The 19,067-nt window shown below is 54.8% G+C and overlaps 3 protein-coding genes across 3 annotated transcripts; 1 reads left to right on the top strand and 2 right to left on the bottom strand.

The window, feature by feature from the left end:
• Window positions 1-4,993: 4,993 nt before the first annotated feature.
• Window positions 4,994-8,683, bottom strand: CTHT_0059760 (putative undecaprenyl pyrophosphate protein; the record flags this gene model as incomplete). The annotated part of the gene is made up of 7 exons (XM_006696231.1): window positions 4,994-5,710; window positions 5,765-6,183; window positions 6,239-6,316; window positions 6,372-6,847; window positions 7,407-7,926; window positions 7,982-8,387; window positions 8,588-8,683. The coding sequence occupies 7 exons, from the start codon at window positions 8,681-8,683 to the stop codon at window positions 4,994-4,996; spliced, it is 2,712 nt and encodes a 903-aa protein (XP_006696294.1).
• A 605-nt stretch (window positions 8,684-9,288) lies between these two features.
• Window positions 9,289-11,928, top strand: CTHT_0059750 (putative exocyst complex component sec10 protein; the record flags this gene model as incomplete). Its single annotated transcript, XM_006696230.1, has 1 exon — window positions 9,289-11,928. One exon carries the CDS (start codon window positions 9,289-9,291, stop codon window positions 11,926-11,928), a length of 2,640 nt encoding a protein of 879 aa, XP_006696293.1.
• A 3,539-nt stretch (window positions 11,929-15,467) lies between these two features.
• Window positions 15,468-18,848, bottom strand: CTHT_0059740 (mitochondrial exoribonuclease II-like protein; the record flags this gene model as incomplete). Its single annotated transcript, XM_006696229.1, has 1 exon — window positions 15,468-18,848. The coding sequence occupies one exon, from the start codon at window positions 18,846-18,848 to the stop codon at window positions 15,468-15,470; it is 3,381 nt and encodes a 1,126-aa protein (XP_006696292.1).
• Between the last annotated feature and the right edge of the window lie 219 nt (window positions 18,849-19,067).

The following is a 19,067-nucleotide window of genomic DNA, read 5'->3' as shown; positions in this document are numbered from 1 at the left end:
AATCCCTGGCAAGTGAGTGCAAAAGATGTCCAAGAAGGTGTGCAGCTTTTCTACAACAATTGAGGCGTGGGGTGCATCCATCAACGCATCCATCCACCATCCATCTACCATCCATCTATCCATTGCACCCACTGATTCCATTCCCCCCTCGATCCAGTGCGTCCGATGAACCTGGCGCGATCCACTATGCCTGCCCCAAGTAGTGCGTCGCCATGGGCCGAACTGGGCGCACTGGCGCAGGGACTGCATGCTTCAATCCGCCCACAAAGCAGCAGCAGCGCAGCATTGCCCGTGGTTCCCGTGACCGCACCTGGCTTTTTTTCGCTGGCAACGTTGAAAGGCCACTGGCACGTTGCGACGAGGCAGCACCTTCAGGTTTCGTGGTTGGACAACCACAACAGGCAGACGGAATGGCGGGATGGTCACCTCTGGCCCTTTCTAGACTCTCTGTGGTCTTTCGGTGGCCTCTCTTGGCCTCTCTTTACGTCTTTGTACCAGTCTACAAGCCCTCTCTTTGCGGCTTTGCTCTGCTCCTGCTTTGCCGCGTCGTCTCGTCTCTCTCTCTCTCTCGCCTGCAGCCAGGGGCAGCCCCACAGAGGCGTGTGACCTGCTCTGTGCCCTCTGCTTGGTCCGTCGCGGTTCCCTTTAGTCAACATGATTTTGATTTCCATGGATCATACCGCTCAGTCATCGCATTGCCTTTCATCAGTCATCCCATTTCCCAAGGCAATTGCGCATCTGGCTTCAGGCATACAGTCGCAAGATTGCCATGATCAACAAGCAAGCGCAAGCAGCAGCAATTGCAGGCATCAATCCCAACAGCAAACGATTTAAACAATCAGACGTTAGGTGACCAATTGTGACAGCCACGCACTTCCCCGTGGGGCAACCTGGAAATTTCCGATCGATTTCCACCCCTAGGTCGCGTATTGAGTCTTTCTTGGCTGTTCTCGGCAGCCGACGCACAAACCGATGCCACAGCCAACGCTTAACCACTCATCGCTTACACTCAGGTCAATTTTCTGGAATTAGCGATTCTCTCTTTTCCCGCTTGCGGTTGAAAGTTCAAAAATACCAACAACGCTGACGACGGCATTTTAGTAGCCTCTACCACGCCTCTCCCGCAGTGACATTGACGCGTCTCTGACCTGACTCTTCCTCGCTGGCTCAGCGCCGGCCCATTGCGCCCACTGCTCGGTGTGAGCGATTTGCGGGCTCTGCAAAGCCCCGGCGATGTTGCAGCTAAGCACTGACCTGGTTGCAAAGTCCAAGCCCACCAAGCAGGCTTTTTTTTTCCCTAGTGTATGACGCCGTGCCTCGCCGATCCTGGCCAAAGAAAATTTCAGGATGTACTGGACATTCGCAAGCTTGGCCATGTTTTCGTCACTGGATCCCAGTCATCCTTTTACCTACTCAAGGTCTACGGATTACAATGCTAATCTGAAGTGCTGGATTAGAATTCTCATGTCATCATCTTGTGCTGCTTGGACTAAACTGTGGTCGTTGAGCCAGCCATCCACGGCTTTTGTTCCCCTTCCCCCCCCCCTCCCCTTCCCTCTTTGTGCCTGGTGCTTGAAACAGCGGAGCGGGTTCTGCGGTCTCATCCCGCGGTCCTCGAGATGTGGCTTGGTCATACGCTGCAAACAGTTCACCGCGGTTGGCCACCGCCCCAACACAATTTCCCTCGTCGGCATCCAGCCCCGCGGTGAGAAGTGGGATTCCCGGCCCCCTCGCCCGATCTGGGCAGGCCAGTTGTTCGAATTAGCGACAAAGCATCCGAACAAAAAAAGGCAAATAACGAAACAGGGAGGTTTAGAGCCGGAGTTTCGGTATCAACGGCGGGTCAGCGGATCCGCAGCTCTTGAGACCCTTGAGACTCAAAGGCCAGGTCTTGATGCCTCAGTTTGGTGGTCTCTCATCAAGTTTGGGAAGGTGAGTGATGTTCGAGAATTTCCATCATGCTGCTGCCCGTTGCCACGCTGGCGGTCTTCTCCGAACAACGTGGCAGCGAAAATCTTGAGTGGACACCTTGCGGAAAAAGAGCTGCTTCTCCTAGGTGAGTCTCCCGATAGTCTGGTCTACGTAGCCGCACTATTTTCACCTCGCCTTTTTCCGGCGGCAATGCAGCGTGTGGGGAGGATGAAGTCTTCATGAAATCTCTACTGTACACCTAGGGTTGCTGCTATGAAACTACTTGGCAGATCCCGTTGTTTGTTACACACCATAACAGGCAAACCAACTTTCCCAGAGCAACGGTGTTGGGACGCTCTTGGAGGCTCATGCTGCATCTCCCTGTCTGCTCTGCCGAGTCTGTCCTGTTTTCGGCCGCGATCTGTGCCTTCACAGGTTCAACACCTTATCTCCACAGCGCTCGTTTGCCAGACCGTGGTCACGCGTACTTAGTTACACTGACCCTCCATGAAAAGGCCTCTTTGTGATTCCTAAAAACAGCGAGGGGCCCGCGCTCTCACCGGCTCCAGGCCGCCCTGACCGAGGGTGCATCCCCCCTCCTTCGGACCGGCGCGCAACAAACCCGCCTTGTGCCGACCCGTCCTACAACCTCCCATGATATGAAGGCCATAATGTGTTTAAGTTGGATGTTTTAGCCGTTGAATTTTTGTTGTTTCTACCGCCTGTGAACCACCCACCCACTGAACGTTGTCGGCCTCGATCCTGCAAGCTTTCGGCGGCCTGCTGAAGCACATCGCCCTGCTGCTGCTGCTGCTGCTGCTGCTGCTGCTGCTGCTGCGGGCCCTCGATGGGGCCGGTCAAATGTTGTCGGTATGCAGCGCTGGCGCTGCCTTGGCAACTCTGACTTCTGTCATCATCACCACTATGCAATCTACCTATCATGCACCAGTATGAAAAGGGTTGTTCTGACGAGCTGGCTACCGCGGCTACGACGCTGGAACTAGATGGCCATCCTTATCTGTCTTTATCCAAGTTGCGGTTTGAGCCGCCTGTCGCAAATTGAGTTGGTATGGCTCGGTCCGCAACTAGCCCTACCAGGGCTCTTATCAATGCCCACATCCGATCGACAGGTGTGGTGTCGACGTGCCGCAGCCACAGCGGTATGGAGAGACAGGTAGGTTTTACCTGCCACTCGGTGTATTAGTGTGCTGTGATGAGTGTCGACCACGTTGTTGACATCGGGTCCCGCTTTGGCGTAAACCCCGGTCTCTACAAGGCTGTTGGTGCGCTTCTGGAGATAGCAGACAGTAGCGCTGAAAAGTTTTTCTTTCAGCGTCAAGGGCGGTGATGTGATATCGTGTGTTAGGGTGCTTCAGTTGCCTGCCTGGGTAAGTCTGACGTTATGTGAATCGCGGTGATAGAGTCATCTAGACCAGCCTACGTGGTAGGAGGGTAAGTAGCGGTTCAGGCTCCCAGTGAAAGAGTAAGCTTCGTCACCCTGGCGACAAAACTTTTCATGTTGATAACGCGACTCAGTTGATTGAGAGAGTTCATGCCAATAAGGGTGTTGCTATCAACGACAGGCCCTCCCTCCAAACAAGGGCCTGTAGAAAGAATTTTTCTAGATGCTCTCACTGCTGTGGGACCGCTGTCACCGTGCACGCTCTCATCTCGCGGGACGCACTGCGGCAGCAGCCGAGCCTAACCGGATTGATGATACCTTCATGGGTTTTGTTTATGCATGCACAGCCTGTCTGAGAGGTCCCTAGGTAGGATATTGAGCCGATAGATGGCAGACTGTATTGGGGGGGTTCTTACGTAGGGATCCCACTTCCTTGCATGCGGACGAGAGAAAAAGGCATTGTCTGTAGAGAAAGTTAGACACGAGTGATACTTCCTCAGACTATTGTGTGTAGTTGATGCGCTTTCAGTTTTATCAGGTTCCTGCAAAGGGAAACTACGCGACGAGTGACAACAGTGTCATGTTCCTCACCGATAGTATGAACAATGAACGAGGATGGATACCCTCAAGATATTGAAACTGATGAAAGGTTGGCGCCTCAAGTGCTCTCTGATCCTTACTTTGGCTATTCTACAGGATAATGGTGCAGTTGGTAAGTGGCCCAATGTGTGGATGAAACTACCATGATTATTCCTAGGCTTGATTGAGACTTGGAAAGACCATGATATCTGATCCTGATGTGGATGTTGATGCAAAGTTTGAACTTTGTTGAACTGAAACAATCTTCCTCAGACCCCCTTCCATGCATATATGACCCAAAAATAATTTCCTAGGGAGTGCTGACAGGAAATTGATTGATCGGTGGCTCTGAAAGGTTGTTTAACTTATCAAGATTTAGTGCTTGCTTTTTGTCGTTTCTTGTCGCAACGCGTAATGCTCTACCAAGCAAAGAGCTTGAAACTTTGTACCTTTTGCTTGCTCCAGGCTTTTGTACCTTGAGGATTCGCTTAGTGTTTCCACATACTACAAGTCTCAGGAGTACTGTGTGTTGGTGATATGCGTACTTCGACGACTTAGTCCGAACATCTAAGTCTCTTCTCTCTTTCTCATCATCGCTTGAGATAGCGTAGACTATCATTGAAGGGCCCGTGATAACGCACTCCTCGTTCTCGATGTTTCTCACGATCTGTAAGAGAGATGAAGTTTATTAAATGTTATGTACAAGCTTGCCAAAGCCATCTGTATGTTATTAGGAAGTTACAGGGGGCAGCCAGGAGTCAAGGGTCAGAGGAGGTTTTGAAGTGTTAGTACCCTTGGCTGGCTTCTTCATTTTACTTATCCACTGACCATGTACACGTACGGAAAAGGATGGTCCTAGATTATCACAATTTGGCTTTGTGTAGTAGATATGATGGTGAGCTATATATAAGTTCACGGCCTTACATAGAGGTTGAGTGGACAATGAGCCTTTATTTTGTCTCTCCCTTCCGTCTACGCTTCTAACTATTGTACAGACGCACAGTTACTGTGACACTGAACAAAAAACACTCATCCGTCATCTGTGCTTTTATTTACTATTTCCAAGTCACATCTCTACAAGCCATCACACCCTCTTGCCCCTTAGTCCTCTTCATCATCCCCCGGCCCATCAACCCTAACCTCCTTCAACTCCCCCGGCTCCGCAAACGCCACCTCGGCCGGTAGCCTAAAGCTAGCACAATACATGCTCTTCGCGGGCGCTACATCCCGCACATAATGCACCAACACGGCCCCTTCTTTCCCCGTCCTCGCCTTCTCCCCATCCAGAACCTTCTCCATCACCTCCACATCCTCCGCCCATTTCTTGTTTGCGTCCTCATTTGCCTCGGCCAGGTAGACAGGGTACCTGAGTGATTCTTGAATGCGATTGAGAATGTCCTGCCGCGGGATGGACTCGTCGTCGCCGACGGCGGAGGGTTTAACTGCGAAGCAGTGGACGTGGATGAGCGGGAGTTTGTGGGGACCTTCATGGGAGGTGAACAATGATTCATGAGCATGGTAGACGCCGCGGTAGGCGGACAGGAAGGAGATCGCACTGGCGGGGAGGTTCATCACGAAGTGGGAGATTGTGGGCGGGAGTGGGATGCGTTGAGTGGTGGGTCGGGGTTTGCGCTTGGGGGAGGGGGAGCGGGATTTGGATTCAGAGGTGTCATCTTGAGGGGGCTGTTGTTTGTCTTTGGGGGTCTTGATTGGGACAACGGCGTGCTCGCCACGCTGAGAGGCGGCGAGGATGTCGGCGGCTGCTCGGCGAATGAAGGTCCGCCCGTCTTCGCAGAAGGGGCGGACGAAGGGGGCGACCTGGTGAGGTCAGCAGACTGAAGAGACTCTTGATGGGAGAGGAGTAAGACATACCTTATTCCTTTTAATAGCCACCTGCATGAACCTGTAGCTCTCGGGATTCTTATCATTCGCCCACACGAAAACGCCCTTCTTGCCCGCGGGCACAGCAAACGGCCCAATACCCGCCATCACATCGCACACGACCTCACCGGGCTTGAATAGCCCAACGATCCGCCTGTGCTCCGTCTCAAGCTTGCTGTTCCAATATACCTTGGAGTAGTCAAACTCGAATGTGCATCCGTGCTCGGCTACTGACACATTGAGGTCATCCGGGCCGGCAAGCACCTCGTAGGCGAAGGTGCGGAACTCGGACTCGCGGCCGACGTTGTCAACTTTGTTGATGACGGTTCTAATTTGCGGGTTCTTGTCGAGCAGGACCTCGGCGACGAGGTACTTGTAGGGGAGGTATGCCTCACGGAGGTTCAAGTGGGCTGGATGGTGGTTAGGAAAATGTCGGGTGACTCAGGGGTTCAGGGGTAGACTCACCAACATGCCCTGCGACGTTAAACCCAGCCGGAATGTCCCCATGCAGTTCCTCCGGGAGAATCGAGAGCATAATATCCCCTACGCCCGTCAGCCCAGCCCTTCGACAGAACTTCAATACCAAGGAATCACTTACGGTAACTCCAATACTCATACCCCAACACCAACTCATAATTCACAACCCCCAGCTCCTCCTTCTGCACACCCTCCCTGACCACGGGCCCCCAAGTCTCTGGCTTCTCCGGCCTCACATTCGGCTCTAACAAGAAGCACTTCTTCCCCTGATCAGCGAGGACGGGATCCGGATGTTTCGCAATAGGCGAAACCCTGTCCAAGTCCAGCAGCTCCTTCGAGGCATGAAGACGCTTGCGATAGGCAGCAATCAGCCGAGCGTCGTGGACCGCTGCGGCGGCGAGGGGGATCTTTTTCGTGAAGAGCGCGCGGTTGAGGGCGGCGGTGCCGGTGCGCACTATGGGTGGGCGGAAGAGGCTGCTCATAATGTCGTCGATGGGACTTGTTGATGAGGGATTGGTTGTCGCAGCATGAGAGGTGGACTGCGAAGTAGTCATGGCTAGAGTTCGGTTGTTGATGTTAGCCTGGCTTCTAATCCGGCTACTCATTGGATTAGATCTGAGAGGAAATATTGAGAACGTCGAGGTCGAAGGGACGGGGGAGGAGGAGAAGGCCAACTCACTCACTCACTCAACTCACCTGCTCACTCACACTCTGAGTTGAGGGGTGATCAGTTTCTGTGTGAGGTCTCTTGAAAATTGATCCCGGCCAATGAGGGACGAGCATTGCTCTATGGCCCCACATTTCTCCTGAAGCCCCTCCAAGTACCATCGAAGTCAGGACATGAAGATGATCACAATCACAACTACCATGTTGGTCGAAACCACTGAGCAATCCATACACGAAATAACTGGCGCATAGATACTGAATGAATAGAGTCTACGAAACACTCTCACAAACGAACCCAAATCCCGACCCAACTCCGACCGCCGTCTAAAACTGCTGAGTGCTCGAGTCTAAGAGTTACAATCACCATTGATGAACTCTCTCTTTCCCTTCCCCCCCTTCCCCCTCCCCGAGGAACAAATAAACAACCTCCTCATCCCCATTAACCCAATCACCCCTTCAGCGTCCCCTCCGCATCTGCGCCTGCGCATACCGCTGGAGCGCCCGAATGAACACATGGTACCCAACCCCATGGTTATCCTGCACATGGAAAATCTCCGTCAGCCGGATCTGCCACGGCGGGTACCCCTCCAGCTCAATATGCGGACCGAACAGCACAAGCAGGTCCGGCTCGCCCATGATGCTCTCCGACAGCTCGGCGTCGACCAGCTCCAGCGTAATGTCGGCGGGGCGAAGCTTCTTGCGCTGCGCCATCTCGGCCAGCGTCTTGGTCAGGTCGACAACCGAGTCCCGGCCGTCTTCGGCCGAGATAAGGAGCACAGAGAGGTGCTTGCTGCTGCCCGTGGGACGGATGCCCGCGTCGACGCTGACCTCGGTGTCAGAGTCGGAGGGGGTTTGGTCGTGCTCTAGGCCGCGGGAGAGGGATGGAGTTTCGATGGAAGGCGTGTGGGGGGCGCCGACAGTTAGGGAGGGGCAGTTGACTGGGCCAAAGTAGGCCAGGAGCTGCTTGTTGATGGCGTGGTGGGTCTCCTGAAGATAGCCCTTCAGGATGCCTAGATGACGGTCAGTCTTCGCTCTAATACCTAGGGAGCTACTCGCTCAACATACCCGTCTTCTCGTAGATGCTCAACTGCGGGATGCCCGCACTGGCACACCACGCCGCAACATCCGCGGCCTCATTAATCAACTTCTCGAGCCCAGCCCCGCTGCGGCGCTCATCCTCCAGCGTCAAAATGACGCTCAAGTGCCTGGGCAGACGGCGCAAGCCCTGGACATCCCGACGAATCAACTCGGGAGTGCGGTGATGGTGGTAGACGATGGAGTACATGCGGTTGGCCACGGCATGGTAGGCGTGCCGCAGCCGCATGTACAGCGAGAAGAAGGCGTGGATCAGCGTGTAGACGAAGAGGTGGAACTGGCGCCGCAGGAAGCGGCGCACGCCGAGCCGACCCTTGACTTCGGCATCGCGCGCTCGTGAAGAGGCCCGCGAGCGTCTGGGGGACGGCAGATAGGGCTGTCGTCGAGGAGGCGTTAGCAGAAGAGCAAAAAGGAGATAGAGCATGCTGGCTAGAGGCTAGGCAAAGCTGGCTAGGGATAGGACAGACTTGATTCGCATGGGCGTGGGAATGGGCATGGGCATGGGCATGGGCATGGGGCATGGGATAGGGGAAGAAGACTAACTGGTAGGGATAGGGGTTCCTCTGAAGAACACACCTTCAGCAGACGGGCCCTTTCCTCTGGAGTCAGGAGCTTGTGGCCCAGGTGCTCATCTCGACGGTATGTCTCCAAGTCCCTAGCGTTGAGAGGCATGGCGTGGGGGCACCGGCCCAACGGCTGATGGTCAGGCGTCTTGCTTCCTCGGCAGTATTTTTAGCTGCTTCTTTTAGCTGCAGCGAGTGCTTCGTCGGAGATTATTATCCCCTTTGTTTGCGATGTGGACCGGCCAGACGACGCTATTGTGTCGCTATTCTTTGTGGGCCGCGGATCCAGAATGTGGTGTCGCCAGCCAGGCCGTGACGTGTGTGGTGTAAGCTGGCCTTTGGAAAGCGATGGGTGTGGACAACGACGACGAATGCCAAGTGGTGAGCTTGCTGGTTGGGTCTGACTTGCAGCAGTCAGATGCACATGCACTTGGCCCATCGGTAATTTTTGTGTAACGTAGGGTCCAAAATTTCGCCATGAAAGCTTATCGATAACGTAATTACGGTTCCGCCAAGTCACCCCACGTCCCCCTGTAGGCTGTCGACGCTCCGCCTCTGACGTCCAGAGCCCGGTCCCAAGCTCCAGGGAGCTAGCGGTAGTCCGACATCAACATCGAGAGTTTTAACATCGACAGACTTGCCGGCGACGCCGTCAATACAGCTCCGCACCACACCTTCGTCCCATGCTCTCTCACCCATTGCAACGGTGACACGATGGACCGCGGGTCCAGCGCCTCGCGCGCTCTCTTCCCCACGGGCCCCAGCTTCACGCTCGAGGACTTCTCGAGCCCCGACTTCATCGTCAGCGACTTCATCGACCACCTAACCGATGCCGCTCTGCCCACGAACCGCCGGTCCGGCCCCGCCCATCACGCCTTCGACCCGAAGCCGCTGATCCGGACCTTCGAAAATGCTCTACAGCAACTAGCCGCCCTGACCGAAGAGCTCCAGGAGAAGGAGTCCGAGCTGCTGTTGCAAGTACGCCGCGCCGAAATCCAGCACGACCAGACCCTCGAGACCCTGGGCCGCAAGCTGGACCAGTCCATGGCCCAGTTTGAGGCCCTGGACCTATCATTGAATAGCAGTGCGAACAGTCCTTCCACAACCTCGAACGCCAATGCCAATGTTGCCGTGCAGATCGGCGAGAAGCTTGAAGAGCTCGACCGCAAGCGCCGCAAGGCCCAGGATGCCAACTTTCTGATTCAGTGCTGGATTGAGGTCAGCGAGACCGGCCAGTTGACATCCCTCGAGGAGATTCAGCGCCAGGGCGGTCCTGAGAATAAAGTGCGCTGTGCGGTCATCGCCCGGCAGCTGATGCGCATCAGCCAACGCCTAGACCCGGCATCGTGGGCGACCCCGAACTCTCGTACTGCCGCCCTCACCAATGGCGGTATCACCAACGGCGTGACGGGCGCCGTGCGCCCCAGGCACAATACACGCGAGGCTCTCGAGAAGTTTTGCGAGCTGTTGGAGCAGGACCTGTTGAAGCAGTTCAACAACAGCTACCGCCGCCAGAACTTCGACGACATGATGGACTGCGCCCGCGTGCTGCATGACTTTAATGGCGGTGCCAGCGTCATTGCGGCATTCGTCAACCAGCACCAGTTCTTCATCGACCGCGACCAACTGCTCGCCGATGAGGTTACCACTGACAATGAGACGTGGGAACGCCTGGCCGATCCGGACTCCGAGCCGCCAGGAGTCGAGCCGAGCCTGCAGTCGCTGGTCGACGAGGTCCGGATTGTCATGCAAGAGGAGTCTTTCATCATCAAGCGGGCTTTCCCCTACTACGAGACCGTCCTAGTCAAGTTCATCCAGCGTGTCTTCCAGCAATCTATCCAGCAGCGTCTGGAGATGGTGCTGGACAAGGCGACTACGATCTCAACCCTGGCATTCTTGCGGTCCTTGCACTCATCGCGTGCTTACCTGGCAGCACTGGTCGAGGACCTCAAGACACATGGTCTAACAGAGCACCCAGAGCCATGCACAGCACACATCGCCCAAACCCTAGACCAACAACTCGAAGAGCTCTTCATCCCCTACCTCGTGGGCAACTCGTACATCGAGCGCGAGCGCAAGAGCCTCGAAGAAATGTACAACTCTCTCCTCTTCAAGTTCACCCTCTATCACTCCCGCCGCAAAAAGGCCCCTACCGGCTTCATGGCTGCCATTGCTCAGCAAGGCACCCAGCTCCTAGCATCCGCCAAAGACGCCTACATGGAGCGTCTCGAGTCCTCCGACCTGACCCCAACCCAAAAGCGCATCATGCTGCGCGTCGCTCGCATCTCAGAGAGCGGCCCGTCATCCAACACATCCAACAGCAAAAACGACATCGAACTCTCCGAGCAGGACGGCGCTCTCAACGTTGCCTATGCAAAGCGCATGATCGGCTGGCTGGCTGAGTCCGTCCGGCGGACACTGGAAATGGGCTCTGCCACCGACACCCCCAAAGACGTCCAGACCCTCCTACACCTGCTGCTCACCAGCGTCGGGCAAGTCTACGTTGAGACAGCGCTCGACGCGGCTCTGGACATGTCCACTTCCCAAGAATCAACCAAGACCGAGCCCGATCTTTCCTACCTACCTACGCTCCGTCCGGCAGTGACAATCACCAACCTCGTCTCACGCTTCGTCACGACCGTATTGATCCGCCTGGCAGAGGGTAACACCACAGTCCGCCGGGCAATGGAATCCTCCCTGCGCCAAGCAACCGATACGATCGAGCGCAAGACCAACGCCGTGCTGCGCTCCACTCTCGACGTAGCCATCAACTGGATCTCACGCGTCTTGAGTCAACAGAAGAAGACAGACTTCCGACCTCGCGACGCGGAACTGGAGGATTACCTCGTCGACGCCCTTCAGACGCCCACTTGCCAAGCTATCTGCACTTTCCTATCCACCAAGCTGTTGCCGACACTCCGCTCGGATGCAGGGCTGGACGGCGCCAACCTCGAGATTTTCGCCTGCGAGTTGGCTGGGGCTGTCAGGAGACTACTGATGGAGCACTTCAAAAAGTTCCAGGTTAACGCGACCGGCGCGTTGATGGTCACAAAAGACATTGCCCGATACGTGGACACCCTCCGCGCATGGCCCATCACGAGGGAAGTAGAGACCAGTCTGGAGGTGTTGACCGAGGTCGGGTACTTGTTTATCATCGGGCCGGAGGCACTCAAGGAGAGAGGGAAGACGCTTGTTGGGGGTAGTCAGCAAGGGGGCAAGGGAGGTGAGAAGGCAGGCAAGGTGGAGGTTATCCCGGGTGAGCCGAGGCTCAGTAAGGCTGATTTTAAGGCTTTTGTGCAGAGAAGAGAGGACGCGGGGAGTGCGGCTGTGCAGGCGGTTTTGGCCTCGTTGTAAGGGGGTTGAGATGAGCTTTAAGGGGATTGAAGAAGGGAAGGGGGGGGGGATTTTATTGTGTTGGAAGAGCGAAATGTTCGGTACCTAGATATGGAATCGGCATATGTCCTGGAACGATGTGCTTGTAAGGGGAGGGAAGATGGGATTATACTTGGGCTTGTCTGTGGTTTCGTTCATGATGATGCGATGATGGTTTGCTTTGGGTTGATGTTCTTTTCCATGTTGCTTACGCATTTAACCTGTGTAGAGAATAATGATACCAGGGGTGTTGAACATATATAATGCATTCATATGCCTAGTTTTAGACTGAGTATTTTATATTTACTTGGGTGTTATGTACTTTTCCTAGCTCTAACTTCTCCATTGCAATACAGACTTGTAAGATCACCTCTATCCTATCATCACGCCACAAACCATGGATTTGTTACGTATCGGGTGGTTCCTAACCTCGATGGCATGATTCACGGACCGCATGGATGTCGCAATGCTGCCAACAAGTTGGACTGAACCTTAAATGAATATAGGTTATGCGGCGGTTTCTGTGTAGTCTGAGTCTCTTCTTGTCCATTGTATTTTGGATTTTATTGTTTTCTTTGCATCTCTCTCTCTCCTTCCCCAGCAATCAAATCCCCTCGGTCTCATATACACTGCTCTGGAACCATGGAGGAAGGGTCGCACGACCTTGAATCACTTTCAACCAATGTAACGATGTTCTAATTCTTGGATGATTGCGGTTCTGACTGCTCCGGAGCGCCATGCAAAGCAGTTTTTTTTTTTTGAACTACCATTCTTCTGAAGATTCCGACATGGAGTTAGAGGAGAGTTTCGCATCTCAACATGACGACTCAAGATCCAGCGAAAAGGCATCAGACCGATGTTTGGAAAACAGCTCGGCAGCTGAAACAACACATTACATATCAACTAAGCGAGTGACAAGCTTGCTTTGCAAGAAATGGGACGTCTGGCAGAAGGGGGTATGGACTTGTCAAGGCAGCAAGTCCCTGCTCGTCTGACCACCTTCTTTAGCCGCAGAAGCACGCGGTACAGCGGACTATGTTCTCTGTTGCCAGGGATGTATGATAATTTCAGACATTGTGATAGCGTTTGATACGGGGAGCAACTTCGTGGTTTTTTCTCATTCTATGTATGAGACAGATGCTACTTGCAACCATCGGGATAGCAGACTATCATCTGGACACAGTCTTGTTACTTTCCGATGTTGAAGGTTTGTTATATCGTGTGTATACTATGGACAACGTCATAAAAGTGCCCTCTCACTCTCATGATACTACCAACAGGTCTGCCAAACCCATGGAACCTTCCTCCTTTGCAGTGCTATGAGAGCATCAGTGCTATCTCCATTGAATGGGTGAAAGCAATGCCCGCAACATGCGTGAATCATCATAACCTTTGTTCGACAACGTATGCCGACATATCAAGGTATTCTCCTTTGCCAACAAGGGTTCTCGACGTTGGGCTCAGCAACTCAGACCAGATTAGCCTGATAGACTCAAGAGGAATGCATGGACAATATATCTGTCTTTCGTGCTGTTGAGGCAAACCAGAGCTTATAAAAACCACAAGGGAGACAATCGACCAGTTTAAGAAAGGGATTAGATTGAAGGATCTACCGCAAACTTTTCGGGACGCCGTTCACGTTACGCGGGGTCTTGGGGTTCGCTGTCTATGGATAGACGCCCTTTGCATTATCCAGCACGACATCGACCTTGCCGACTGGAAGCGCGAATCTGTCCGTATGGCCGACGTGTTTTGAAAATCTTGCCTCACTATCTCTTCAGCCTGGAACGACTCACCTTACTGCGGCCTCTTTACACCTCTAGACACAGCTTTGACCAGGCCAGTCCAGGTCGGCCCGGTTGTTGTCCGCAGGCTCAAGCATCAAGCATGTGTTTGAGGGCGAGGAGAAGAGGTGCGCGAGCAGCTACCCGTGTTTTTTTGCGAGCGCGGACCTATGAAGAACGTTTGCCGGCCCCCGTGGTAGTCCACTTTATCAAGCATGACGTTATCTGGGAGTGCTTAGAGCAGTATAATTGCCAGTGTACCCCGCGTCACTGCTTGGGGTGGAGGGTACCGGGTCACGGTGCTTGGTTCACAGAAAGTTATGAGCGACCACAAACTGAACAATTGAAAACCTGTATTTCTCTAGAGTTATCTACGAGGACAGGTCACCCAAGTGGGAGGATAAGTGGGAGGATATTCCGGTCAACCCCGTTGCTCTCTGGAGGGCTATAGTTGATGACTACTCCCTCCGACGGCTTACATTCCAGTCAGACAAAGTTGGTCGCCGTTTCCGGCGTGGCTGATGCGATTCAGAAAGCGATGTAATGGAACTATATGGCAGGAGTTTGGAAGGAGAACTTCCATACGGATCTGTGCTGGAGAATCGACAGAGATCGGTTAGTTTTGTGTCGTGGTTTCAAACAGCAATTGGAACACCCACGACCGCCTTCTTGGTCATGGGCATCTGTCCATGCACCTGTTCATCGGTGTCAACTGGATGCAGGCATATCAAATACCTGGTGGATATCTTCACACAGACAATGAGGATGGTTACACTATGGTTGCTGGAATCCTCGATGTTCAATGCATCTTGATGACATCGGCAACAAGTGGCCCAGTCCTCGATGGCTATATCGATCTAGAACGCTGGTTGATCCCGGTAGATGAGGTCGTATTCTGGGATAGGTCGGAGAGGTTACCTTGCTGGAATCTAAAGATCGGCTCGGATGTGGTTGACTTCTTGCTGGATGATGGTTCTATGAATGCCAACCTACTGAAGTCGGCGCAGTGCCCCTTTTACTTAGTTCCTTTTTTTCTGCCGAAGTCCGCATATGACTGGAGGGATCGTGTTGACGCCTGCTAGGAACCAACCAGAATGCATGATTTGTGTTGGATCATGGTACGTGGTTGTCTCCAAGGGGGTCTCCTTTTCCGTTACATGACTGGGAAAAGATTGATAAACAGAAGATCAGGATCATAGAGCAGCCGTTGCACCATATGGTGGAGGGAGGGAAAGAGTGGACAAAATAAACGGAAGCCTGCGGTCTTCCGACCATATCAGCGGCAACGGGCCCCGTCCACGGAAACTATATTGAACTGATGTCCTATCCGAGCCTCATGCTTTGCTATGGCTGAGTCTCGCAGGTGTCATATGGTCCGCAATGGGTTCTACTGGCTGGGGTTTTGTTTTAGGCAGGATGACTATTCAAGTTGGTTAGACAGATGGGTCAGTAAACGGAAGTGGTATGTCAGCTCTGGGAAAGAAAAGGGGAAAGGATTCGGATCATAACAATCCAGGGCCGTTGCTTCTTGATATTTCAGGACATCTTTGGAGCGTCATTAGCATAACTGATGTTAAAGTTCCAAGAATAGAAGATTCATTAGTCGGAGTCCTGTTCCATGAGACTGCCATAACCCTATAATACAAAAAATTCCATGACAGCATACATCTATACACACGCACACACACACACACATATATATAGTTACAAAACGTCGTTCCCCCTCTCCCCCCTATACTATAGACTCGTCTCCACAGGTTTAATCTGGTCCACGCGGATCCTAATATCCTCCCTCTCCTCCTGCCCGATCTTCCTCAACAGCCTTACGTACACCCTTCCACGATGCACATTCACCCTCACCAACTCGACCTCAAATACCATCCCGCTCTTGACCTCGCCGATCCGAATCACGTTATTGAAGTCGGCCAGCTCCACGACCGCAGACAAATCGAAGTAATTCAGCCGTCCGAACATGGCCGCTCTTCCCAGCGTGTCTAGCGTCGTAAACCGGAACGTCTTGGGCACCTGCTCCGGGTTCTCACCAAAGAAGTGTGCCCTGACGAGGGCCTGCAGGATCCACTGGCTGTTGCCATCTACGTTGTCGGTCAGCCTGCCGTGGCGCTCGCGGGCGCGTAGGCGAGGCAAGATCCGTCGGTCGAGGTCGGGCTTGGAGAAGGGAAGAAAGGATTTATCGGGCTTTTGGGAAGGATCAGCTTGGGGAGGGGGGTTATCTGGGTTCAGAGAGTTACGAACAGCGAGAGACTTGCCCAAGCGGGCTTCTTCGAGCAGAGCGGCCTCGATCTGCCAGTGGACCAGGAGATCCGGGTAGCGGCGCAGGGGAGACGTGACTTTGGTGTACATGTCGAGGCCCATCAGGTAGTTGGGGGTCGGGGTTGTGGAGAGCTCGTAGCCGCCGACCAACGTACGAAGGGTATGGAAGTCCTCAAGGGTCGGCTTGATGCCGGCTCGCAGCTTCGGATAGAGGACGTTCTCTGTAAAGTTCTTCAGGGCTTCCTGGTTCTGCGTTGCGAGCAGCTGGACGCGGTACGGGACGGGGATATCGCGCTCGTAGCACCAGCGCGCGCCGATCTCACCGGCAAGTTGCATCATGGAGCTGACGAGGGTTGAGGCGGGAGACTGCTGGCTTTGGTACGCGACACGGATGTACGGGTCGCCCCGGTACAGGACGAGGCCTGGGTTGTCGCCAGCCTTGGGGGAGTTGGCCTCTAAGAGGGTGTGCTCGACCGCGTCTAGACGGACGGTTGCTTGCGGCTGGGGGAGGTAAGTTGGCACGGCGCCCTTGGAGAGACGCACATTTTGAAGAGCCTTGGCGAGGCGATGTAGGGTGAGGAGATCGCTGCGCTGGGCACGGGAGAGGTCACGAACTGAGGCCAACGGCCGGGTGGGGGGGCTCGGCTGCGGTGGGGTGCCGACGGTTAGCTCGTAGGACGGCACTTGAGTCGGCGTAGACTCCTCGTCGAACAGCTGGGAGACTTCCTCGTAGCTCATGTAGACGACGTCCCGGAGAACGCCCGGGGTGATCTTGAAGTCGTGGATCTTGCCCTCCTCGTCGACCAGAGCGCTGAAGGTCAGCGTTGGCGCGTTAGCACGCAGAGAGAATGTCTCGCGGACCTCATCGCTGTCGATCATGCGCTGGTACCACCCGGCTAGATAGGAAGTCTGGGCGCGCATGGCAGCCTGTACGGCGAGCGGGTGGTCAGGAGTAATACGCGAAGCTGGGTCAGCCACATGGACATTGACCCAATGCTGGCCCGACACAGGACCCGGCTCGAGGGAAACACCGTCGTCGACGTCAAGCGTGTCAGCCGAGTCGATGCAGAAAACACTCGACCTGGCAAACTCCTGGCGGAGGCCCGCCAGGCGGTCTTCGCCCAGCGCAAGCTTCTTGGCTTGCTCTTGGCTCACCGGCGGCGCCGGCAGGGCCGGGTGACGGTCGAGCGTGATGCCCGGGATGCGCAGACGATGACGCGCGGCCACGTCCCAGGGGGCGATCCAGCCGATCTCTTGCAGGAATGTCCAGCCGGTAGTTGTGTCGTACAACACGTCGTCGTAGCGCTCCAAGGCACGCAGGACTGACGCGCCGATAGCGTGGCAGCGTGAACCGGGCCTGAAACCACCCGAAGCGGCCCAGTGGTGCATGAACTCGATGATAGTCATGCCGGCATCAGACCAAAGGGCAGGAATGGGAGAGGAAGAAGAGCCCGACGAGGGCTCAGAAGAGCAGGTTCCGATCATGCCGTGAGGAGACCACTTGCGCGTCTTCCGAGTCTTGTCAATGACTTCACGGGCTGCCTTCAAGAAACGGTCGAGCTGGGCGGCCGAGTTCGCTTGAGTCTTTGTCTGGGACTTCGAGCCTGATCTTTTGGACTCGAAGTAGTTGCGTACCATCTCCTCGACCTCGTAGACACTTCTCTGCACGCGGGAGGAGTAGAAGTGGTACAGGAATGCCTCGTTAACGCGAGCCGTGCGGTCCAGAGACCGAAAGGCCACATCATCCTGCTCGATGACGCTGTATACAGCATACAAGGCCTCGGGAGGGAAGACGCCCTGGTTGCGCTTCAGACTAGAGGGCAGCAGGGCATCGGCAATCTCGCGCAGGCTCAACAGGCGCTCACCGTCGCCCAGCAGCAGATGTGGGCGGCTAAGACGCTCAACATAGCTCTGATGGATCTCGCGGGCCTTGAGCTGGAACGCGTACATGCGGCGCAGCAGGCTGGCGGCGAGATCACGCGAGGGGCCGATGTTGAGCTCTTGCAGCTCGTTGAGCACGGCAGTGGACGATGAAGTCGACGGGATGGCGTCAATGACGGCTCTTAGCTCGGCCGGGTCCTGGACGAAGCCGCGCACGACGAAGCCGAAGCGCATGTCGCGAGTCGTCAGCCATTTGCCCGTGCTGGTGTAGAAGTGCCAGTGGCCGTTGAACAGTCCGAGACAGATGGCCAGCAGCCGCAGCCGTGTTGTACTGGCCCGCAGCTCGACCAAGTCGCCAGGCTGCAGCACTGCGCCGACGGAACCCAGGTCGATAATGTCATCCGGATCGAACTGCGGTGTGCGAACGTCTTCGTCCTGCGGCACGTCAAGGCGGAAGTTGAGCTCGCTGGTATTCTTGGTGATGATGTTACCAACTGATGTATCGGGCGAGTCATCTGTTGGAACCTGGAAGGTCGACGCCGGGTTCTCTTCTTCCCATTTTTGCAGACGTCCGCGGATGCTGTTCCTGGGAAAGCGGGAGGGCGAGCGCTCTTGAACCTGGGCGGGGACGGGGTTCGTCGTCGAGAGGAGTCGTGATGCGGGGAGGGGAAGGATTGGTGTTGAGACGATCGTGGGGCGGAGGGAAGACGAAGTGGTCACAAGAGGGCTCTCGGTCGCAGCATAGACGCCCCTGGATATCCTTCCGGTCCTCAATAGTCTCCCAGTCCTCGATATCGATATCCTCGAAAGTGTCGAGAAAGTAGAGATCGACGGCCGTGATGCCGACGGTCCAGAGCCCGGTAACGCGGGCGACACGAGGGTTTCCCGGCGAAAGGCAGCCTTCTCGGACCTGCCCGAGCACAGACACCGCCAGCAGACGTAGTTCTGGGCACCTCGACGCATCATCTTGTCCCAGACGGTGCTGTGGTGTCGTGCTGCCGTCGTTCGCAATCGCAGTCGGCGATAAAAAGATTTGAGGTGCGATAAGCTTATCGCGTGCTGTTACCCGATTTCAACCCTAACCCTGAAGTTATCGATAAGCTAGGAACCTTGCTCTGTTTCGGATTTTTTTTTGGGGGGGGGGGGCAAGCCACGGGCTTCATCCGTGGATCTCAACCCTAACAG

Source organism: Thermochaetoides thermophila (assembly GCF_000221225.1).
Source record: "Thermochaetoides thermophila DSM 1495 unplaced genomic scaffold scf7180000011821, whole genome shotgun sequence".
Taxonomy (NCBI): Eukaryota; Fungi; Ascomycota; class Sordariomycetes; order Sordariales; family Chaetomiaceae; genus Thermochaetoides; species Thermochaetoides thermophila.
The sequence above is the reverse complement of the archived record's forward strand: the minus strand, read 5'-3'. Positions and strand labels throughout refer to the sequence as shown.